The following is a 25,988-nucleotide window of genomic DNA, read 5'->3' on the forward strand; positions in this document are numbered from 1 at the left end:
GTTTAACTTTTTATTTCCAAGTTCTGTAATGCCGAACACGCCGGAAAGACAACGCGAAAAACATGATTGTCGCCGAGTTCTAACCACTCGTCTCAGGTGGCCAGTGGTCGAAATTCATGAATGGAATGGAAGGGATAAATGCAGAGAACAGGGCCGTACTCAACACTCAACAACAGTTTCTATGTTAAACTGTAAAGTTTTGTTGAACAATTTTGAATCCTAAAAATCTACACCCATAATGTTAAAATTAGGATGGATTAATAGGTCACAAATTATTTTCTAAATTTTAAATAGGGTTTATTTATCAGTTTTGATTTTTTTCTTAGCAAAATCTGGAGATAACGTTATCAAATTTTTGGTGAGGAAGATCAGATAAATTTTAAAATCTGCGATAATTATTATTTTCACGCTGCAAAAACCCTGTCCAGCTTTCAAAAATGAAAACAAATATTTTAACATCACAAATTTCAACATACAAGGAAAAGAAAAAATAATTGGATGTAAATATACAACTTATTACGCTTGTGTGGCGGCAAATTTAAACCACGACAATCGACTAAAAAACACAGTTTAGTGAAAAACATTACGGAGCGTGAGGACGCGTAGCGACAGCGGCGCGAAGGGCGTCTCCTGGTGAACTACAACCACAACGCCCGCTATGGAGATAAACATTCACATGAAAAGGACAAGGAAAAAAAGCTCCCAGTTTGAGTTTGTAGTCCCCTCACTCAGCCTCACGTGAAATAAACTCCAGAATTTTCACGCTAGCAAAATGAGTATTATTATTACCAGGAAGGAAAACTGGCAAAGTTAAATTATGTTACACTCTATCAGGAATTTCAAATAACAAAGGATTTACATGAAGTTAACTTACGCATTAATTGAAGTTAATGATTGAATTAAAATGAGTTCATCAAGATTACATCATGGCCTCAAAAAATCCACACAATAATCCAATCCAAGTATAACGTAATATTAAATACGGTAAAAATCAAAATAATATTCGAAAATAAATGTTCAAATTCAAGGTATAAGCGAATAATTCGGATGTAAAGAAAATAACACATTGATATAATATAAAATAAATAAAATATATCCCATTTCTAGTCCATGAAGATATTAAATTAACTGATGATAATTTTCAAGGTCCTTGAATCAAAATAAGTGAATTTTCGTCACGTGTTTTTAGTATTAGAACCATAAACAGTTATGACCTGTGAATTTGCAAACAATAAAACAAAAATTACACTATTGATGGAGTAGTCAAAGTTTTTTATTCGAAACGTCGATGCGACGTTGCCACGTTACTCCAATTTTGGAATTTTTTAGGAATGCAATAGTTCAAAAAAATCTCAATAGGGTTATTTTTAAAGCCTGTATTACAATATTTTAATTAGAGATAAAAACAGGTAATTACGCGCTTTCAGTGTGGAATATTTATAAAAAAAAGTCTAAAACATTACAATTTTCAAATATCGATATTTGCGTTTTTTTCAAATATAACATTTGGTATTTTATTACTGCATGTTACGCTATATTTTTGTTTTCTTTTTCTAGATATATGGAGTGTTAATGCAGCAGCAAAATTCAGTTGTTCAGTTCAAACATAGAATACTTTGTATAATTGGAAATAATTTTAGACTCATAACTTTAGTTTGTGACTTTTTTTCTATTTTTAATAATTAATAAAACACGTATCGAGGCACGCTTAGTGACTCACCCTGTACAACAAAACTAAAATGTTTGTCACCACAAAAACTAAATAAATAAATGAATTTTTATTGCACAATACGTTCAAACATACGTGCATTTTGTTTATGTTGTGGCACCGAATTTGTTAGGAGTATACATTAAAGCTTCATCCTCGTAATAAGCAAATATTTCAATCTTGTTATTCCCACTCAAAGTAAATACACTGTTAAATTGAAGTGATTAACAGCACGTCGCGAAATCGACTAATGAAATACGTGAAATACGGTCCTGCCCGAGGGTTAAACAATTTGCGGACCAAAGATGCTGAGTCTGTTTGATTCTTGTGCCGGCATCTGAGCATTCTCAGCTCAGTAGCGCAGCGATGTTCGTTGTAGGCGCGCGGACGAGCCTTTGGGCCGTCCTTGTGCTTCGGATGATTTACACTGTGCAGGGTGAAACGTCTTTGACACCGCCGTATTTCAATTTGGCCGAGGGCAGGAAGATCACGGCATCGGCCACGTGTGGTGTCGACACCGAAGGACCGGAACTATACTGCAAATTAGTAGGGGCCAATGCCGAAAATGATCTAAACGTTAATGTTATCCAAGGACAGGTAAATGCTAATTCTACAAAAATTCGCATGTTTCTTGGACCATGTGTGACTGTGTGTGTTTTTTTTTAAACACGCTAACATTCAAAGAGCGACTACTAAATTTCAGATTTTACATCCAATTAGATTCACTGCTCGGAAGCATTCTGGTCAGACGATAAATATAAATTTATTGTTCAGTTTGTTATCGATCATTGAACTTACTCCATAAATAAATAGAAGAGTAATTTGATTCTTAAACATTTATTCTAAAAATTATAGTCTTTCCAATTTCGAATCTTTCCTAATTTCTATAACCTTTGATAACAGTATGTGTTTGGTAAATTAGTTTTATCAAATACATACATATTTAAACTATGATAAAGGCTGCTAATCAAGTAGCGGCCTAAATTACTCTTAAGAAAGATTTTATTTTACCACTAGGATTTTAATTTTTTGGAAAAAGCGCAATGTTTTCGAAATGATGCAACGCACCAAGACGACATTTCTTTTATAAAACTATAAATCTGTTGCTGAATAAGCAAATAACTGACTGTTACGGGATAAATATTTGTGAACTATTGCATTATACAGTCTTTTAACTATTCCATAAAATTACTTTTTTTTTCCTAGATATTTATGTAACACACATTTTTTTTATAAAAATAGGCCACAAAATGTTTATCATTAAATTTAAAACAACTTTATCACTAAATAATTATAATTATGATGATTTTGACTTAATAGTAATTGTTATTTTGACCCACTTCCTAGTTCACTGGTGTAGTATAAGATTTAATAAACTCAAAACAAGTGATTCTCTTGTACTACATGACGAGAATCATTCCCAGCTGAAAATCACAAGAAGTCTTTATATTTTATTATAATTACAATTATTAGAATGCGTTCTGTTTGTTTGGCCATCGATACACTGTTTTAGTTTTTATGGCTAATTTCATGTTTTTTGGACATTTCATGACTCCTAAAAGAAAAAAATAGATCTCCCGTTTTATTAGACATGTAATCCCCGAAACTGCTAGACAGATGATTGTGAAATTTTAGATATGTTTTAAGAATATCATGGAAGTGATAGTAAAATTTGTCTGTTGATGCCCACCAAAAATGTGGTGACGTCATCCTATTTCCAAAATAGTTTTATCCTATAGCTATGGTTTATTTAATTCAGCCTTATTTGTAACCTTCATGTATGTGAATTAGCAAAAAAATCAAAGTTGTAAAACACAAAATAACATTAAACTAATTAATACTGTTTGTATAATTTTAATCAATCACGGCAAATTTCTAATGGAAAAATTACTCTACAATACGCACATACTTTATTAGTCTTCCTTTCTTTTTGTGCAATTCTTTTATTGTGTGACTGAGTGAAAATAAAAATTAAAGTGTAATATTTAACCTAGAATACACTTATAATAGAAAACTAGATTCTTATTATAAATTCTTTCTGTCTAGTCACAAATAGAGATTGTCTGAACGATTTCATGATGTAATTGATGAGAAAAATGTGTTGATTGCTTTCGGTAGAAGTCATGTAGTTGTATTATACAGTGTGTTGTTTTACGAATGCATCATAGGGAGATACATGTGTAAATTATTCTACTGCAAAATTAGCACCAACTTCCCTACTTGACAGGTCTTAAATATAGGTCGTACCCATTTGAACCTTTTCTGGACATGTACAAATAGACATTTTTATTTGTATTTAAAAACAGGGGACACATCATCAAAAATGTTAAATATCTATCAGGTAAAATGATTAAAATGATGGAATGATTTTCATTTTTAATTGAACTATTTTTTTACTTCTTTGGTTCTAAAAATTATCACAATTTGAAAAACCATTAGCACAATGAAAATTTTACAACATAAATCTCTATGATACATTCGTAAGAAAAACACACTGTATATTTTTCACCATGTAGTTCGAATAAACAAACTTTTTTTTAAACGCAGCTTATTTCTACTAGTGCTGGTGGCTTTTTTTTTATAATGTTCGTTAGAATTAATAAAGTTTGTATAATTACGAGAATATGAACCTTTGAAGTTAGTCGAAACTGCAGCCAAAATTGTCACTAATTACAGATGTAATAAGTTGATATATATGTTTTAAGAATATTATCTATGAATTTAGGTTTTCCTTAGTATTTCCATCACATTAAATTCAAAATAAATAACAATAATATACAGACACCCTGTATATAAATAGATAAACCACCACAAACTCTGTTAAAAAATACAGAGTGAACGAACTACAGTACTGCTTAATTTTATATGATTTTTTAAAGATAAAACAAATTGAAAATTTCGTATGAAATTATAGATTCAACCTTTTAATGAAAGTACAAACATCTAAAAAGGCAGGAACTGTTAACTAAATGACCCTTGCAAAAGTTAAAAAATGGAAGCACGTTTTTGGTTACTAAATTAAACGGCGTTGGTTTTATAATCATTGAACTCCAAGCTATTTGATTATGAACAATAAGGAAGATTTTTGAAAAGTTGCCTAAAAATTCTCAAGAAATTCTGAGATATACGTAGATCTCAGCGAATTGATTCGAAAAACATAGTGTTAATGGTCCGGAACCAAGATTTTTGAAAAATTTAGTTAGAAAATGATTTCTTTTAATACCTCGAAGGCTCGAAAAACGGTAAAAAAATTATACGAGGGGGTGTTGAAAAATTGAGGTGTTTGAAAAAGAGCTAATTCGAAAAACAAAAGTGTTCAATGGTTCTGGATCAAGATTTTTGAAAAAATCGGTTTGCATATGAATTTTTTTTAATATTACGAAATCTCGGAAAACGGTCAAAAAGTCAAAATTTGGAACATTGAGATTTTTTAAAAGTTACGCAAACCTCAAAAAATTCCATGATACAGATCTCTACGCGCTGATTGAAAAACATAAACTACATAGTCCCTAACCAAGATTTTAGACAAATTTGGTTTGAAATAAGTGCAATTTTTTAAATTTCTCTAAAAATGGCCAACACTTTTTTTCACATTTTGTCATTATTTTTACATATGTGTATGTAAAATATTTAAAATTGTGATACATATAGAAAAAAAATAAATGGGTTAGATTTATTGACCCCACAAAAAAGGGTAAACTAACGACAAAAAAGATGTTTGAAGCGCCAAGAAAATCTTTTACAAGACTAAAAAATATTTACACTCAAAATAGATTAATGCACGACAAAAGGTGATAATAGAACGCCAACATATGAATTATAGAAAAGTACAAATTAACGATAGTTTAACCCCACAGCAGTCGCGCCTTATTTTGAAAATTACTTTGACAAAACTTCCCTCGTTTTTGAAGTACAGAATAACGAATTCCGCTTCTTTGAAAAAATTGTTTTCTGATAACCTTTATACAGAATCTTTAGAATGTATGGAAACGATTAAATATCTTGAGAACCAGTTGTACAAATCAACTGAAATTAGGTATAGGGGTACAAGAAGTGCTCCAATTATTCGTCACACAAACACACCGAATAAAATGGGAATTCGGTGTTGTAGTTCCTGATTAAATCAATAAAATAAATTCACGCATTCATTAATTTTTTTGAGTCACCCTGTATATGCAAATTCAAAAAATATGAATGGAATGATAAATTACAAGTACAGACTCATTATATTTTCTACATTTTAGATAGGATTTATTCGGCAAACTTTTCAGGTAATGTAAATATATTTTGAATAAAAACTTATCATGCTTATCATAACTGTACACCATCTGCAAGATTTTAAAGCATTCGGTTTTGCAGATTCCAAATTAAATGTCAAAATGTTGTTACTTAATTTTGATTTTTTTTTCCAAAAGTCTGGACGTTTCGAGTAAAATCTCAATTCGGAGTCATAAACTACATGTGTAAGACTGTGTTATTTGATACAATTTAAAACCCATTTACTATGTACAATTTTGAAGTGACGTCATCACATTAGTGGTGGGGATGATTAGACAAATTTTGGTTAGCGTTTTACCATCCACATAATATACCTAATATAAATATAAAATTTGACAACAATCGGCCCAGTACTTTCGGAGATTATCAGTCTAATAAAACTCCGGGACGGCAGACAGACGAACAGACAGACGGGAACGGGAGATCTATTTCTTCGTCGAGAAAACGTAAAAGTAGAGAGTCGGCCGACGGACTCGATTACAATACTTCCTTTGCTTACGCTCGGAAAGTAAAAATACGAAAATGTACATTCGTCCAATGGACTCAATTACTATATGTATTTCCTTATGTTTTTGAAAAAATTTGGACGGTTCGGGAAAAACTCAAAGCGGATTCGTAAACGACACTTATAAGAGTATATTGTTGTAAAAGAGTTAAATCAAATAAACATAGAATTTTTTGAAATGACGTCATCAAATTGTTGGTGGGGATGATTAGCAAAATCGGTCCAGCAGTGTCGGAGATTACGTGTCTAATTAAAATGGATACAGACAGACAGATGGAAACGGGGAACTGGTTTTTTCGTACTCTAGGGGTCATGAAACGTCGAGAAAATATAAAAGTGGCCATTCGTACTATACTTAGCTTATGCTCGGGAAGTAAAAACTGTATTTTTATTTTTTTTACTGAAAATTCGTTAGGGATCGTTTATAGAAATCAACATAAATAATTTATGAAATAGAATTTTTATTCTATGTAACTGGATTTTAGAATTAAACAAATTGAAACACTAGTAACACGTAAAGTGTCGTTCGAAAGATATTTTATCGATTTCCAAGTTCAGTTTCACTGCGAATTCGGATTCAAAATTTCTCAATAACTTAGAAACTTATCATTTTTGAAATCTACTGAAAAGTAAAATACACTGCCACACAAAATTTTAAATATTTTTTTTTTTAGATAATCTTGTTATTTTTTCCATTTTGGCTCCTAATTCGTAATTATTAAATCAAACATAGAAATTCTGAAACAAAAATCGCCAAAACAACAAACTAATAATGATTTGGAACCAAGTTGCAAAAAATATTTACTGCAGTACTTCCCGCATAATGTATATTATGTTTTCCCGACCCAATCGCTAAACCAACAAATGATTAATTCAGTACTGCCAAAATCCATAATATCGAATGAAAATAGTTGGCCTTCTTTGTGTTGCTAAGGGTATCAATTAAAGATAATTTCAAAAACACATTTTATTAATTTTTGTTACAAAAAATCGTAAAATTAAACGGTGTTGTATCGAGTCCTGTCATTTCACTTAGTTCCCTAGCGAGGTAAGTAGCCCTAGGAAGGTAAGTGACACTGTTTCACTATTTCCTAGGCAACCAGAACACGATTAGTAATTTGAACTTACCTTCATCAAATGTGACGAAAAGGGTCGGAAAAAAAACTATTTCTGTCATGAATTTATTATATTTTATGTCTGATTTCTTGTGATGTAAGAGGTCTATGCTATTTTCAACTGGTAGTTATTTTTTAATTGTTCTTTTTTGTTTAATTTGTTATCTGAAAGAATAATAGTTTAGTGTATTGCATTTATAGTGGTATACAAAAGATAAAATTCTGTAAGTAAGCACCATAATTTTATGCAGTGAGAAAGTATTTTGTCAATTTAATAAATATTAATACAAATATTTGTATAGGCTATTTCATGTAAAACTCATCCCCTTGTAACTTCTATTAATAGTGATGATCTGCTCAAGTTCGAACCATATATTAAAGAAGTACAATATGATAAAAAAAAAAAACTCCTCTAGTAGGCCGTGCAATTTATTTTTAAAATAATGATGTTGGTACTGCAGTTATTTGACCCTTATTTGACGGTTATTTGATCGTATCTGTCAAACTATACGAAGAACGCGTTGGTAGTTAACATCATTAACTATTTTAAAAATAAATTGCACAGCCTACTCGAGGATATATGTAATCTAAACAAATTCGAATCATGTTACATGTTAAAATGACAATACAAATTTCAAAGTCCTGCAGGTATTTTTTGAGATTAAAACGGAACTTTGTTATTCAAGGAAAAGTCCTATTTTAATTTTTGTGAAATTAAATTATGTAATTTGAGAATGTACCTATAGCAAGAATACTCTTTTAGGAAAAAAAAAATTTTACAACCTAAAGTTAAAGAGCTCGTAATCGTTATAAACCGAAACTTGTGGCCTGCAAATAGTGAACAGGGACGGATTTGTTTTTTTTTGTGTAGTAGAGTATTAACTTGTGTTTTTAGACCGGCATGTAGTTTACTTACAACACCATCGAATTATTGTGTCTAAATATTTAGCCGAATGAATTTCAAACCACCAAATATTTTTCTAATGCAGCCCTGAAATTTACGCAAATTTTAAAGCAGCATGACGTATTGCACTGGAAAGGTTCTTCATCCATTGTGACACCAATAGTGTCATAAAATTTTATTAGTGCATAAAGATGGTGTTCTTACTATTCAAACTCCACCCAAAACATATTTTTTGCATCTTAAAATATTTTTCAAGAATTTTAAATGATAAAAGTGATTAGCAAATAAAGTGTGAGGTAATGCATGTATGTGAAAAGCAGCTTTTGTGGCCCTCTACTAAAAAAAAATATTTTGAAATGTGTGATATGTTACTAAAATACGACATCTTTTATAAAAACGTAAAAAGAAACACCTGTTACATCTTTGTTTTTTAAGGGACTCTAATATGTGTTATCTTGAGCATAAAGTTCGAAGCAAAGACGAGGACGTTGTATTAATGCTATTAATATTATAACGTCCTTGAACAAAGACTTATGTTACTAAGTTTACAAAAAAAAAAAAATGGGTGAAGTTGTCAAGTACAATAAGACAATATGATCGAAAAAAGCGATCTAGTAAGCTATGAAATTTATTTTTAAAATAACGATGTTGTCATTGCAGTCAGTTGACACTTATTTGACCGTAAATTTCAAAATAATTAACACGAACAAGGAACGCGTTGGTGTTGCCAACATAATATTTTTAACATTAACTTTCAAAGGTTGCTAGACGTCTTTTTTCTCGATCATTCAATTTTAAGAAATGTAAATCAACTTAATTCTCAGTTAGATGCCGACGCGACTTAATGATTTTAGAGAAATACTAAAACTCACTGAGGCGTAAGGACACGAATTCCGTGAGTTCCTCAATAAATTATTATTGCCAAGTATGTCATTTATGATTGTGTTTGATTGGCACACATCGATCCTTTATGTGATATACCATAATAGAATTATTGACATAGAAGGGGCTATTTGTGGAACTATATTAAATAAAATACTCAAATCCATTAAATTAATTCATGTTTGACTCTTTTTTTTCCAGTTTTGCGATGTTTGCGACCCAACAAGACCAGACAAAATGCACCCTCCAGAATTTGCAGTGGATGGTATGGAAACGTGGTGGCAAAGTCCCCCATTATCACGAGGAATGAAGTACAACGAGGTTAACTTAACTATAGACCTCGGTCAAGTAAGTGCATTTTTAACTTATCAATTTTTATCTTTTACTATCTCGTTGCAATTAAATCTTGTCCGTTCAGAGTTGAAATATCACTTTCAAGAATCGTGGATTTACAAAATACCTCGCTCAGTCTTTGTCCGATTAATAAGGTAGCAAAGATCACGATCGAACAGAGCTTTGTGTTTATGTAACGCGTTATGCTATTTCTAATTTTATCACTTTAAAAGCGTCTATTTTAGGTGAAGCCTCGTAAATTTGTGCACTGGCTGCCTATTTAACGGCTTTCCGATAAAAGTTTTATGAGGGTCTTTTTTCTCGTCTATTCATTCAGAGTTGCGGTTCGTCCATTCATAAAAGCACCTGCAAAAACTTGCTAGTCTTGAGACACCGAAGACTTCGTGACGCTATTACTACTTCTTGTTTGCTCAACCAGCGACTGCTTCATTTTTATAGCAACTCAAAATATCTTGCAAGTAACGAGCATCATTAAAAATAGTGGATTACGATTAACATATCGTGCGATGAGTCAATTTGGAACCTTCATGTTTACAAGTAACATTATCACATTGTCACATCGCTTACAATCTTAATTCAGTGTTTAGTATTAGATCATCTTGTAAGATAAATTGACCGAATTGTTTATTCTCTCTCTAATAGATAGATGAAACGAAGACTTTTTCCAAGTTACAACCGCTGTGTCTTGCGAGATGTCACAAAAAGAGCATCTGGCAAGCACATGTTTTATTTAATGTTGTGACCCCCGTCAAATCGTCTCGAGAGAATTCCTTGCTCTTTGTCGCCAGATAAATAGAACAACGCAACAGTATTAAGTTTTCTTATTCTTTTTAAGCCTTAATGCTTTGATACCTCTATAAATTGTTGAAATATGAGTGTAATATCGTATAAATCAAAGGGGTAAAGCAATAAAATGTGACATAAGAATGAATGTGTAATAATATCTGCAGACAATTTTTTCGTATTAACTTGTCATGTATTTCAACTACCGCATATCATATCAAGACGGGCGATGTGGGTGTCCACTTCCCGCACTAATCAATGTTTAAGGCCTGTATCAGTTATCACAGGATGTTCATCTCTTTTCCTATCTTTTTTTTACACAAATGTTTTAAATGCCACTTTTACAAGAATTGAGTGAGATCTTTTTTGCAAATAACACACCACATGTTTAAATTACAGTAGATCTATACTAACTATAATACGAAAGCAGATGCTGTTGTTTAATTAACATGTCATTTTTTTGAAGACTATTTTTTAAATACAAACTAAGGTCCCCTAGTATTTAACAGTTGTACAATTTTAAATCATTTTATTGAAATATGTTAATTTGTAATTATAATTAACAGCAATAGTGCGTAATTTCTAGATAGTCTAGTATTGACAGGGTCTACCATTGACCTTCATGAACTCCCAAAATACTTTTGTCAATATTTGCGACAAATAATAATTTATAACGAGTGTCCCAGATTTTGTTCTACAGTAGCGTACAGTAAAAGCTAAACTTAATTGCAAATTCGTTAATATTTATATTTCTCGAATTAATCCGAGTAAATCATTATATTAGTGCAAACATGTTGACGTTTTAAACAGTATGCCACAAATGTTTTAAATGAGGGTATACTCTGTCACATATATTTTGCAATCTATTACTGCGGAAAAATAGTCAACTATCAGCGTTTATTGTTATTATTATTTTATTTATTTCAATAAAACTCCATTATATACAGTCGTGGCCAGAAAATCTTAGGCATAATTTTCCTATCATTTTGAACATTTTAATGTAGTCTATGCCTTATTGTTACTTTGACGTTTGAAGTTTAAAATATTTGTCACGGTGCATCCAGAGTCGGGATGCCCTCAATGTCATAAATGACAAAACTAAAAAAAATGGACGAAAGTTGTTTACACAGAACTTCCCTCACTCCTGAAGTACAATGAAACATAGGCGAGCATTTTCGAGTTGAGTTTTTCTTTACACAATTTTGTGATGACGTCATCAACATTTTTGCAAGAACACGTATATCAATTTGGATTGATGCAGTGTATTAACTACTAAAAATAACAGTTTTGTATTCTCAAAATTTTCTGGGAAAATGGAGTGAGCCGTTCCTGATTTCATCAATAAAATAAATTGACTCATTCATTAATTTTTTTGAGCCACGTGTTTAATAAGCACATCTAAAAAATATGAATGTAGTAATAAATCACAAGTAAAAACTCGTTATATTTTGCACATTTTGGGTAGAATTTACTTGGCAAAATTTTGAGATGACGTTATCAATTTTTTGGGGGCAATAAACAGATATATTTTGATTAAAAATGTATCATACTTATCATAACTTTAAACATCTGCAAGATTTCAAAGCATTCGGTTTTGCAGATTCAAAATTAAATTGCAAAATATTGTTTTATGATCTGTTATGCTATGTTATTTTATACAATTTAAGATCATGCCATCACATTATTGGTGGGGATGATTAGACAAAGTTTATTTAGCGTTTTACCATCTACATGATATTCCTAATATAAATACAAAATTTCACAACAATCGGGGCCAGTACTTTCGGAGATTATCTATCTAATAAAAATCCGGGGACGGCACACAGACGGACAGACAGAGAAACGGAAAAGGGAGACCTATCTCTTCATACCTTAGGAATAATCAAAGGTCGAGAAAACGTAAAAGTAGAGAGTCGGCCGACGGACTCGATTACAATACTTCCTTCGCCTACGCTGGGGAAGTAAAAATAAGATCACAATACTTAAAAGTGTTGCACACTTTATAACAATGGAATGACATAGTATATAAGATTTTCCGGCCACCGACTGTAGTATTGATACATTAACGATTAATCTTTTGTTTAAATAATCATATGGAAGTGTAAAAGATGTTATTATTATTCTTTTATACTCGTCTGTGTTTATGCTTTCTTTAAGGTTGTTAAAGTTTTATACTGGAATATTTTCAATCATTAATAATTTAATATTTGCAGTAATTTTGTTTGATTGAATTATTATTTTCGTGTAGAAGAAATTTAATTTTCAAGTATATAGCAAAAAGTTAAAAAAAATTCAAAATTGCTTACATACATTTTGCCATGAAGTAACTAGATTTGTATACAAAAATTATTCAATTCAAAAATTTTTAACAAAATATGACTTGAGTCATGTTTCATCAATGATTTTAGAAAAAGATCTACAAGAATTCCTAAAATAAATAATTTGATTTACAAAGAATGCTGTACTCGAAAAAATGAGATAGCTAGGGGCTTGGTTTTTTTTTTTTTCAAACAGACTGTATATCAAAATTAATATATGGATTACCTTAATGTGAAAATAATACTTATTTTTCTATTAAGTAAATGTTTTAACAAATTAACCCTGACTTAACTACAGTATTTTTTATGAGTAGATTTGCTGCATATTTTTTTGATCTTGTGTGGTTGGGTGTGAAAAATAAAGTAGGATTTTTTGCATATTTATGGGATTCTTAAAATTTGTTTAAATTGTCCTGTTTTGGGTAAAAAATAAAAATTGATACATTTTTGCAATTTCTTATAGATATTCATTCATTATATACAGTCCCGTCATTACATTGTTACAAAGTGTGTAACCTTATATTTCTAGTTTTGTCATTTTTTCATCTGCTTTCAAGTTTTCTCGACGTTTCATGACCTCTAAAATACGAAAAAAGTGGTCCACTGTTTCCATCTGTCTGTTGTCTGTGTCGATTTTTATTAGACAGATAAATCTTCGAAACTACTGAACAGATTATCGTCAAATTTTATATTTAAATAAATAAAGAAATAATAAATAAATAAATTCATAAATTTTATTCACGGGAAACCCCTTTAGTACCAATTATAAGACCATAAATCCCAGAACAAACTACAATAAACATAAAATAATAAAATTAACTAAACGATAAAATTACAACAATCGGTAGTGATGTAGGTAAATCACATTGTAATACGATAAATAAACTTAAAATTAAACTCAAAATGACATTAATTAATATATGTTAGGGATATCGTGTAGATGGTAAAACACTAACCAAAATTTGTCTAGTCGTCTCCACCAGATTTTTGAAAATGTAAAACTGAATGCTCTGAAATCGTACAAGCGTTGTAAAATGTTCATCAAAATTTATCCCTTTATTCCCTCAGATAAAATTGATGACGTCATCTCAAAATTTTGTCCAATAAATCCTATCTAAATTATCAAAAATATGGTTTCATCTATCGTGTGGTTTCGAATGCATTCATATTTTTAGAATTATTTATACAGGATAACAAAAAAAATAATAAATGAGGCGAACTATTGATTGATCAAATCAAGAACGGCTCACCCCATTTTTTCGAAAATTTTAGTATGCAGTACTGCTGTTATTGGTGTCCTTACTAAGGTGTTGATGACGTCATGACAAAATTTTGTTATGGAAAAACTCACTTGAAACATACTCATAGCATGCTTTTTTACCTGTACTTTAACAGTTGAGACATCATTATTATCATATCATAAAAAAAATTAATGTTGTCATTTTTCCTTTTTTTTTTTGTATTTGTTTGCCTATACTTCAGGGCCGAGGGAAATTCCCTCTAAATAACTTTAATCCAATTTTTTTATTTGGTTTTTAAAGTCCGTAGTAATGGTCCACACGTTGAAAGCCAGTTTTGAAATGTCTAAAAAACGATGCATTTTAATAGGACTTCTTTTTTTTCCAAATTTTTTGTAGAATTTTCAATGTGTCCAAGTTTTGGGGTACATTTTAGGGATGTTAAAAAATTAGTAACTTTTTTTTTCATTTTGATTTAATATATATTTTCATACTTTAGAGCTTCCAAGTTTATGCGATTATCTTTTCTGGTCTTTACGATTTGTGTATGTGTTACAAGTACCAGTCATCAAAAAATAGTACGACTAACGCATTTAATAAAAGCTAAATAGCTATTTGTGCATCTGTATACCAATTGGTAGGTACTTTGGCACGCGAGAATTATACATAATACCTAATACCAAAACCAAATTTTAAATAGCCAGTTCACAGCGTCGATGTGATTTTTTTCCAAAATTGTTACTGTTTTTTTTTTTAATACAGTTTCCTGACTTCTACTACTAACAGTACTTTGGAAAAATTATTGTCAGCATTAATGTTTTTATACGATTTATGCAGGCAATGCATCTTTAATACGTATAGAATTTTTGGAATTTCCGGTGAACTCAGTGTCAAGCTAACCTATTCCGTTATTCAGATTACGCGTTATCTCGTTTTTAATCTAGTCAGTTAAGAAAAAAAATACCCATTTATTCTTTCCAGAATTCTTACCAAACACTAACCGATTCATTAACGTTTTTTCACTAACCTACACCGTAAAACTGTAAATGATCATAGCGAAAAACTGTTTGATTTACGCATTTCATGTCATAAAGTATTTTTACCCCACTGAATTTTAATTCAAGGTTTGTAGTATGCTAGGTACTACTCCTTTTTTCAGTTAGCTTGATTTTGAATATCACCACTTATTTTGCATAGTTTCCGAAGAACCAAAAAATGGACCAATTATTTATTACCCCAAACTCCGAGATATATTTCATTTTTGTTTATCGTTCCAGTATATCTTGTGTGTTATATCTTATATCACTTACATAATGTTTCTATTTGTTGTTTTAATTTTTATCTCTTCCCGATTTCCTATATTTTATCACGGCTGATTCCATTTTTATCGACATTTCATAACCCCTAGCGTATGAAAAGTAAGTATCCCATTTTAGTCTGTCTTTAGCCTGTTGGCTATTTTATTATACAGATAATCTCTGAAACTACTGGACTGATTATGTTGAAATTTTAGGTATATTTTAAAAATGTCATATAAATGGAAAATGCTAACCAATATTTTTCTTTTATCTCCACTAATAAGCAAATCATATTCAAAATATTCAAAGTAATCTGTGCTTGTATATTTTTGGAAATAAGTCAAAATTGTACAACAAATTTTAAAATATAACTTAGATATAAAAAAAAACGATCGCTATGAAATTTTGCATATGCCTGAGCTTAGGGGAATTGTGCTTAATACGGCATACTAGATAAAATGGCATATCATGTGTATTGTGGAAACTAAAAAGAAAATTTAAACTTGGCGCCAATAACTATAACGAATTTTTGTTTGCGTGAAGATGTATCCAACGGTCATGGCTGTGATCGGTGTTGGAAGCAGGTGACATGTGATTCTTTTCTCGAAGGTAAATATAAATTTTTCTTGAAACGGATCTAATTTGCTATAACTTTCGTTAAACGGATTTTTACTTTATCAAATTTAAACGTAGAGCAGTTAAAAATGTGTATTTTTTAACCCATATTCAGTTTTGTAAATAAACGTAACCTAAAAAAATATCAGCTTTAACTTTCCATAACCTACGGTAGGGGCAATATGGCACACAGGGAATCAGGGTAAAATGACATATTATGCCGTATTCCCCGAATATGTTCCCGACAATAACTAAATTCTTACTAAAATAACAATAATGTGACTTTTATGTTGCAGTATGGGAAATAATTATATTCGTAAAACAAACCGACAGAAATGGTCTGAGGCCGACATGCTTCAAGCTATAGATGCGGTGCGAGCTAAACGCATGGGATGGCTTAAAGCCACTAAAATGTACAATGTCCCATTTGGGACTTTAAGACGCCGGGTAAATAATATGAATAAACGTGTTAAAGGTACCCAAAAAGGAATGGGAACGAGCACGACAATACCACTTGAAGCTGAGCAAGAAATTGTTAATCATATTCTTGATTTAGAATCAAGATTATTTGGTGTTACAGCTCTTGAATTAAGACAGCTGGCCTTTAAAATTGCAACTGAGAGAGGCTATTCTCATAAATTTAATACAGAAAAACAATTGGCGGGGTGGGACTGGTTAAGCGGGTTTCGCCGAAGACATCCGGAAATATCACTTAGAGCTCCAGAAACGACGTCAGCAGCAAGAGCCAAAGGTTTTAATAAAGTCCAGGTGAAGAAATTTTTTGACTTACTCACTGACACCATGACTAATGAAAATATTCCTACTAGTAGAATTTATAACATGGATGAGTCTGCCTTGACAACAGTACATAAGCCTCCAAGGGTATTTGCCCGCAAAGGAAAAAAACAAGTAGGCGCTCTTACTAGTGGCGAAAGAGGCCAACATGTAACAGTAGTGGCTTGTATGAGTTCTGGTGGTCGTTTTATTCCTCCAGCATTAATATTTCCAAGGAAAAACTATAAAGCTGAGTATTTTGATGGATGCCCGCCTGAAACGTTAGGATTGTGTTATGAAACTGGATATATGGTCTCAGACCTTTTCAGTAAATGGATGGATCATTTCATTAACCACGTGAAACCATCAAAAGAAGAAAAAGTTCTACTAATCGTGGATGGACACAGCAGCCACAAATCGTTAAATGCTCTTGAAAAAGCCAAGAAACACGGCATTGTTTTGTTATGTTTACCAGCTCATTGTACACATCGGCTCCAACCGCTAGATGTCTCATTTTTTGGCCCTTTGGAAACTTATTTCAATGCAGCATGTGCCCTTTGGATGAAAAATCATGTGGGAAGAACAATAACTTTATACCAGATAAGTGGATTATTTTGTGCTGCTTATTCAAAATCTGCTACTGTTGAAAATGCTTTAAGTGGTTTTCGAAGTTCGGGCATATCACCATTAAATCCAGACATTTTCCCCGACCATTTGTACGCACCAAGTGAAGTTACTGACAATCAAAATTGGTATGATGAAAACACCAACAAAACTAACTTTACTGTGGAGGAAAATGTTGACAATAGTAATAATAATGAGAAAGTAAACAGTGAAAGGGCAGAAATTATAGAAAATGTCGTACTTGATAAACAAGAAACAGCTAGTAAAAAAAAAGAAATAGTTGAAATTAACCAGAAAACTGATAAAAGTGATAATATAAACCAAGCTAGTTCCTCATCACTCGAAAATAATTATCAAATTCACATTGGAAAAGATAAGAGTAGTGAGGGCAAGTCTAATCTCGATATTTCCATAAAAGAGTGTCTAAATTTACTGTCTCTGTTGGACGTAAAGGCTTTGAAAACACCTTTTTTCGCGGCGATTTTACAATTCCAAAAAAAATATTAAAACTTGGATCGAAGCTGACAAACGCACCAAAAGGTCACCTACCTTGTTTTGTTCAGCCTCCTGGGTTGAGGGTTTGTAGACCGCATGCACAAAGGAACCACGTGTCTAAGTTTCGCGACAACAATTCGCGATTTACGTCACACAAGATGGCAACTGCGTTCACTTAACGCCCACCTTAGCGATGTTACCTCTCTGAGGGTTTCTCGATCACTCTCTTCGATAACAGCGCCAACCCCAAGTACCGGGCCCTTTTGCTCGGTACTATGGCGCCTCTAGTGGAAAGTGACCAAAATACACTTGTCAGCAATCCGCGGGAAAACAAGCAAAATCAAAACAAAATATTAACAAACTTCGAACCGGAACATTCCGCCCACCAAAAGAAAATTAAACAAAATTTTTTTTTTTTTTTTAAACGTAGGTTCCAGCACAATATAAGGTTAATTGACAATCTAAAAACTAATGACTAAAACTAAACACAATATGATATACAAACTATTGACGAGGAAGCGGGCACAGCTTCACTAGAGGACGTGTGATCAGGCCGCTAGTGGTACGTACTTGTGCAACTCGCACTATGCCGTCTTTTCCCGGGTGCAGCGCGACAATTCGGCCAAGTTGCCACTGCAACGGGGCCACCGAATCACCCTTGATTACGACCAGCGTATCTACCGACGGTAGGTTATTCGACGTGTTCCATTTATTTCGTTGCTGCAATGTATGGAGATAACCCTGTTGCCACCTATGCCAAAAATCCTGGTGCAACCGTTGCACGAGCTGCCATCTACTTAGCCGATTTGACCGCATTGTCTCCAACGGTTCATCGGGATTATCCGCGGAGGCGGGACACAGGGGTCGCGAATTCAATACGGCTTCAAATTGCGCCAACACGGTACTAAATTCTTCGAAGGTTAGGGGTTGCTCGCCTACAACGCGCTTAAGATGGGATTTGAACGATTTGACGCCCGGCTCCCATAATCCTCCCATATGGGGGGCCGACGAGGGGTTAAAATGCCATTTGAGGGTGCAGTTACCGGCCGCTGCTTGCAATAACAAATACTGTAATATCCGGAATCTGACATGTAAATGTTTCCGATGAGCGGCCTCTAGTTCGATTAGACTGTGCGAGCGCGGCAATAACAAGGGGTGCTTAGTTTCATAGGGCAGTTCCGTTTGGTGCAATCTTCTAGTGACGCGAATCAAACCGTCGTCCAGGAACGGGGTCAATTCGTGGAATGGTTTTGAACACGTGCCATTCTTTTGCAATGAACGAATTTCATTGGCAAACACTTTACTTTGTTCCATTCGCACAGGTATTAACAACGCATGATGCAATTCCCTTCTGTGTACTTCAAGTTCCCTACCGGTACCAACTTCTAGGTCTACTTGTAGAGGCCACTCAGTACCTGTCAACCACATGGGATCCGCCCACCATAGCGGATGTGTGACACGCTCCTGTAAAAGTAACCCCCTCGAGGCACAGTCGGCTAGGTTATCAGGGCCGCTTCCATGATTCCATGCCGAAGGTTCGAATATACCTTGTATGGGCGCGATTTGATTTGCAACAAAAGTGGTCCAATGACCGGGCCGCGACTTAATTCCCGTTAGCGTTACTCTTGAGTCGGGCCACGCACACACCCTGTGTGTATTCAACACACCCTTGAAGGTTTCCCGGGCAAATGACAAAAGGTCGGCCGCAAAGAGGCGCGACTCAGGGACGAGAAAACGGCGCACTGCTGACTCGGCGGACCGACCTAATAAGGACGGCGTCTTGTCGGCGAAAGGTAATTGAATGTTGTATCTACCCTGGATGTCACGTGAGATCGCCGACGTGACTTTTTCCTCACACCAAGCGTCTTGCGGGGCCGCCATACTGCGTTGTGAGCCCTGCTCAGGCTGCCAAAAGCGTTTTAATGCCGCGTCTACAGAGTTGTCTAGGGACGTACAAAAGGACCTAACCGCGGTTTGTTGTTTGTTACGCCTAACACCCCCAATCAGTACCCACCCGAAAACAGTATTTAACGCGGACGGTTTCTCGAGCCCACCTTTCCTGAAGCCGGATGTCACGATTTGTCCGTAAACATCAGCACCCAACAAGACATCCACTTGTTGTGGCTTACCGAATTCCGGGTCAGCCAATTTCAAATTACGTATGTGACGAAATTGTCGCAGACGATCTTGTGATACTGCCCTTCTGGGGACGTCACCGCAAATTTGAGGCACAACAACCATTTCAGCTTTTAACGAAAAGCTACGTACTAAATGCGACCTAACTTCGCATTTCAATACACCCGACGTACTGCTTGACGACATTTGATTCAAGCCTTGAATTGGTACCACCGCGTTAGTTTGAGGGAGCCCTAAAACCTTTGCACACCGCTCTGTGACAAAGGTGGCCTCGCTCGCAGTATCCAAAAGCGCCCTAAATGCGCGATATTTACCTCGCGAATCCACCAAAATTATTCGCGCGGTCGCCAACAGAGTGAAACTATGGGTCGCGATCGCGTTAGTCATTACTTTGACCCCGTCGTCGACCGATGGGTCCTCAAAGATCCCTGACGTCTCTTCCGGCTGGGCGCTAGATTTGGGGACAAAATGTAACAACGTGTGATGTCTACAATCACAAACCCGGCAGTTTACTTTAGATGGGCATTTGCTAACCGAATGTACCCTCGACAAACAATTATAACACAGATTTTTCTTACGCGCGAAAGTATGTCTATCCCGTGGTTCCATTTCTAAGAAAGCATCGCATTTCGTTAATGGGTGCTCATCTGAACAATTAAGACATTGTTCCTTGCTGATTGGTGATCGCGTGACAAACGATGACGTCACGGGACGCTTAGCAGGTACGGAAGATGCAGCTGTGGGTTTATGAAGGGCGGATGCGGAATTATGACCCATTGTCATAACGGAAGTTTCCAACGCGGTACAATGTTTAAGCAAAAATTCTTGGAGGTCATTGTAAGCAGGTACGGAATTTCCTACAATACTCAACTCAAATTTCTGTTTCCACGTGGTGTCCAGTTTTTGCAACATTAAATTTAATAACGTGAAGTCCCACAAATCGACTTCATCGTACTGCTTCAACGCGGCCAAATTTTCAGAGAACACGTTTAACAAATTTCGCAACAAACTCGGCGAATCTCCATTCACTTTGGGTGCACTATAGATCGCTTGCCAATAATTTGTCAATAATACGCGCTTATTGTTATAACGCGCCACCAGCGCATCGAATGCGATAGCATAATTTGCCGCCGAAATCGGCAAATTTTTGATGACGGTAGACGCCTCGCGAGACAATGACGTCGACAAATATTGAAATTTTTCAATTGCGCTAAGATTTGGGTTATTGTGGATAAGCGACCGAAACAAATCATAAAATGTGGGCCAGTTTTTGATCTGACCGTCAAACGTCGGAATTTGAATTTTGGGCAATTTGACGTTGTTTGATGTTAAATTGCCCCTGGGTGCGGATGACTGCGCGGCCTCGCGATTTAATTCCGCTGCAACCGATTTAATTGAATACTGCATATCGTCAAATCTTGATTGCACCTCGTATTGTTCGTCTAGCTGCTCAGGGGTGGTGCATAATTCGACAATCTGCAACTGTCGCTGCTCAAACTGGGCAACAATATGGTTTAAGTCCGCAGCTCGAATAAAAAACTCTCCTCGTACAGTTTCGTGGACTCTGGCTTGTTGCGATAGATTCACTAAAGCCTCCACGCGTTTGATCAAACTAGCGCGTCCATTACTTAGCGCGGCGACGGTAGCCATTATGTAAGCTCGAATTGACGTATTTCGAAAATTTGAAAATCAAATGAAAATGCGTGCTAATCACGCTTAGCCAAACTACAACAAATTTGTGCTGGAATCTACAAATCTCTCGTAATTACCCTAAATCCGGCTCGAAGGACCATATGTTGGACGTAAAGGCTTTGAAAACACCTTTTTTCGCGGCGATTTTACAATTCCAAAAAAAAATATTAAAACTTGGATCGAAGCTGACAAACGCACCAAAAGGTCACCTACCTTGTTTTGTTCAGCCTCCTGGGTTGAGGGTTTGTAGACCGCATGCACAAAGGAACCACGTGTCTAAGTTTCGCGACAACAATTCGCGATTTACGTCACACAAGATGGCAACTGCGTTCACTTAACGCCCACCTTAGCGATGTTACCTCTCTGAGGGTTTCTCGATCACTCTCTTCGATAACAGCGCCAACCCCAAGTACCGGGCCCTTTTGCTCGGTACTATGGCGCCTCTAGTGGAAAGTGACCAAAATACACTTGTCAGCAATCCGCGGGAAAACAAGCAAAATCAAAACAAAATATTAACAAACTTCGAACCGGAACAGTCTCCTATACCTGTAATTGAGAAGACGGTTTCTGGAAAAAAAAGCAAAAAACGGCAATCACAGGGAACTGCAGTTTTAACAAAAAGCCCTTATATTGCGGAACTGAAAGATAAAGAAGCGAATAAAAAGAAAAAAACGTTGAGAGCGTCAGCTAGAATAATCAAACATAAACTGTTCCAACCTACGTGTGATACAAGTAGTGAAGAAAATGATCATTGGGAAGATTTCGAAGACGATGAAGATGATGCGTGTTGTCTTTATTGCAATGATAGTTACAAGAGATCTAGAGCCGGTGAGAAGTGGATAAGGTGCATTAGCTGCAAAAAATGGTCCCATGTCGAATGCTCAGGAGTTAGTCCCAAAACGAAGCAGTTTATCTGCGAAATTTGCGAAGAATGAATAAGTTCGTCGGTAGAACCTATTTTTTGTTATTTTTTTATATTTTGTATATTATTTACATTTTTAGTTCATATTTTTGTTGTGTTGTTCTCTAATTATTGAAGTAATATTTTGGTTTTAATATTTTTTTTGTTATAATTAATAAATATATACGAATTTCTTCTTAAAATTCCTATTCCTATTCCTATGCCATTTTACACCGTACATCAGGGTAATATAGATTCTGTCACTTCCAAAACTTTCAAGTGTTGCAAAAATGTAGTGCTTGATTAAATATATGTTATAACTGAACTTCAAACTTAATTGATAAAGCTAACATGTGCCACAAATCAGAAAAAGATTATGTTTTTTTTTATACGTGAAAATGATTTTTTTTAAAAAGTATGCCGTATTAGACATATCTCCCCTATTGTGAACATGTGAAATCGTTAATCGCAATTTTTTTTTTTTTTTTGGAAGCAATGTTTCAGGTTTTATAATTTATATAAGAAGCTAGACTGATTGAATTGATTGTGCTTTAGGAACAAGGGAAGTTCTTGTCCAGATAACTTTAGATCTTTTACACTGATGGAACAGTTTGTATTTTTCAGTGCCATTTGGCAAAGTGTTTTGTTTTTTACAGCGAAGTAATCGAACTGATATTTTGTAAAAATCAAAAAAAGTGATATTTTGATTGACGTTAAAAACATATTTAAAATACGAGATCAAATAGTACTTAAGGTAAACTTTAATGAAATATTCAAAAATACTGTCATCAGCTTCTAAATCTAAACCAAATTATGCTTTATTAACACCATATATTATTTTTTGATAAGTAGACTGGTTTTCGAATTAAATTTTTTTACGATTTTAAAACTTTACAATTTTAAAACTACTACAGATCTAGTTTCGTGTGCACATACAAGTTTCCTTCCAAGCTTCAAGCAAGTAAGAGACAAAACTACACCGATTAATTTTCTCACTCCCAAAGAGAAATTTCACAAATTTTTTTAAACATGTTCGGCAAAATTGTACAACATTTTTCAACACAAACCGCAAAACTTGTAATGTGAGTAGTAAATTTTTTATTCATTTGTTATATTTTCAGGAATTTCATGTTGCGTACGTGTTTATCCGAATGGGTAATTCCCCGAGACCTGGCCTGTGGGTTCTAGAAAAATCTGCTGATTATGGAAACACCTTTAAGCCCTGGCAATATTTTTCCGATTCTCCAGATGATTGTCAAACATATTTCGGCCGAGAAAGTTTACAGCCAATCTCGAGAGACGATTCTGTTATTTGCACAACAGAATATTCGAAAATCGTACCTTTGGAAGGAGGAGAAGTAAAAAAATCTACGTAGATTATCAAATTGTTTGAATTGTAACATATTTCAGATCCCCATTTCACTACTAAACAACCGACCATCTGCTAATCATTACTTCAATTCCACGGTTTTACAAGAGTGGACAAGGGCAACTAATGTTAGATTGCGACTTTTAAGAACGAAAAATTTGCTAGGGCATCTTATGTCGGTGGCCAGGCAAGATCCAACCGTCACTAGAAGAGTAAATTTGTTTATATTTAATTGGCATCTTAGTCTCAACAACAATTTTTAGTACTTCTACTCCATCAAAGATATCAGTATTGGAGGACGTTGCATGTGTAACGGACATGCTGACACTTGCGACATTCAAGACTCACAAGATCCGAGTGTTTTATTATGCAGGTGCCAACACAATACTTGTGGAGCAAAATGCGACTCGTGTTGCCCTGGTTTTGAACAGAAGAAATGGCGACAATCCAAAATAGACGATCCGTTTGTTTGTGAACGTAAATTAGACGTATTTGACCACAGTCCTGTGGAAAATTAATTTGGTTCTTTCAGCTTGCAACTGCTTCTACCATAGTAACGAATGTGTATACGACGAAGAAACAGATCGACAACGACTGTCGCTAGATATTCACGGTAGATACGACGGTGGAGGTGTCTGTCAGAACTGTCAACACAATACCGACGGTATAAATTGCAACAAGTGTAAACCCACATTCTATAGACCTTATGATAAACACTGGAATGAAACCGACGTGTGCCGACGTAATTGGCTGCAAGCAAAGGTGCGTTGAAGAGTAACATGTTTTGTTTTAGCTTGTGATTGCAACCATTTTTATTCTACTGGTAACTGTGCGGAAGGTTCTGGTCAGTGCGAGTGTAGGAAAGAATTTAAACCTCCGAGGTGTGATGATTGTAGTTTTGGATACTTTGGTTACCCAGATTGCAGACCGTGTGAATGTTTCTTGAATGGAACCAAGGATTTGCAGTGTGCTGCACAGAATGGACAGTGTCCATGTCTGTATAATTTTGGAGGGCATTATTGTAAAGAGTGCGCACCTGGATACTTCAGTTTTCCGAGCTGTAAACGTAAGTACCAATAAAAATAATTCTCTGCCTTAGTATATTCTAAAGGCACACCTTTAATATCTTGTTAATAAAACATTGATCGTTTTGAGCCACTAATAGTCGTTTATGTTATTAATGGCGATTTGGATTGAATGCATTGTTAAATACGCGTGGGAAGTTGATACTTGATGGAGCGAATAGTAACATATTAACACACTGACTCACGCGTTGCATATGTAGTTTTATCTATCGCCGTTCGTTTCAATTTTGTGTGAAATAAAGACTTCATTTGTCTGTCTTTTAAAGACGAAAATTGAAAAAAAATCGCTGAACTGGTTCCAATCTAGCAGATAATTACTTTAAAACCGTAGTAGTTTACAAGTTGATGACAAAAAACAGTTGATCCAAATTTGACTTAAGTTTTTTACGTGAAAAATCAATGACTGTTACCAATGCAATTTTCCCGCTTTTCACAGAAAAATCAAATTAGATTGAACAGGAAATTACGGCTAGAATGACATTTATTATCGCATTAATGAGGTAGAATAAGATTGCTTCACGAAATGAGGGTAAACAAATTTGCTCTTGATGACCTTGTGCATGCACTTTGCTAATGGAACATGTTGACATTTTGTCATATTATTATATGCATTGTACTAGTCTATTTAAAAAAAAAAAAATGTGCAGTTGAGAGTACCATACTGAATTTTTACTAGCAAAAATGTTCTATATCGGAATTTTCTTAAAATTTACCTTTATAGCTGGTGTAAACTCAGCAACAGATTTAGTATGGTTTATTTACGCAAGCTGTGATTTTCTTAAGGGTATAAAAATTTCTTATGGCCTATGGTGACCTATGATATTTAAAAATATTGCAGATTTGCCACTAAATAAAAAGATAATAAAAAGTATTGTTTCAAGCTTTTTTTATTTCACTGACAATGCAAATGTCAA

General features: G+C 34.3%; 1 protein-coding gene across 1 annotated transcript in view; it reads left to right on the top strand.

The window, feature by feature from the left end:
• Window positions 1–2,030: 2,030 nt before the first annotated feature.
• LOC135135434 (laminin subunit alpha) overlaps window positions 2,031–25,988 on the top strand; it is a 64,800-nt gene continuing 40,842 nt past the window's right edge. The window contains exons 1-7 of the mRNA XM_064064476.1: window positions 2,031–2,305; window positions 9,594–9,740; window positions 23,742–23,978; window positions 24,031–24,201; window positions 24,253–24,466; window positions 24,522–24,731; window positions 24,783–25,055. Of these exons, the coding sequence (XP_063920546.1) occupies window positions 2,075–2,305; window positions 9,594–9,740; window positions 23,742–23,978; window positions 24,031–24,201; window positions 24,253–24,466; window positions 24,522–24,731; window positions 24,783–25,055 (1,483 nt within the window). The 5' untranslated portion in view covers window positions 2,031–2,074. The remainder of the gene's footprint in view (window positions 2,306–9,593; window positions 9,741–23,741; window positions 23,979–24,030; window positions 24,202–24,252; window positions 24,467–24,521; window positions 24,732–24,782; window positions 25,056–25,988) is intronic.

Source organism: Zophobas morio, unplaced genomic scaffold, assembly GCF_036711695.1.
Source record: "Zophobas morio isolate AGI-343-1 ecotype UQ-CSIRO unplaced genomic scaffold, CSIRO_AGI_Zmor_V1 ptg000024l, whole genome shotgun sequence".
Classification (NCBI taxonomy): Eukaryota; Metazoa; Arthropoda; class Insecta; order Coleoptera; family Tenebrionidae; genus Zophobas; species Zophobas morio.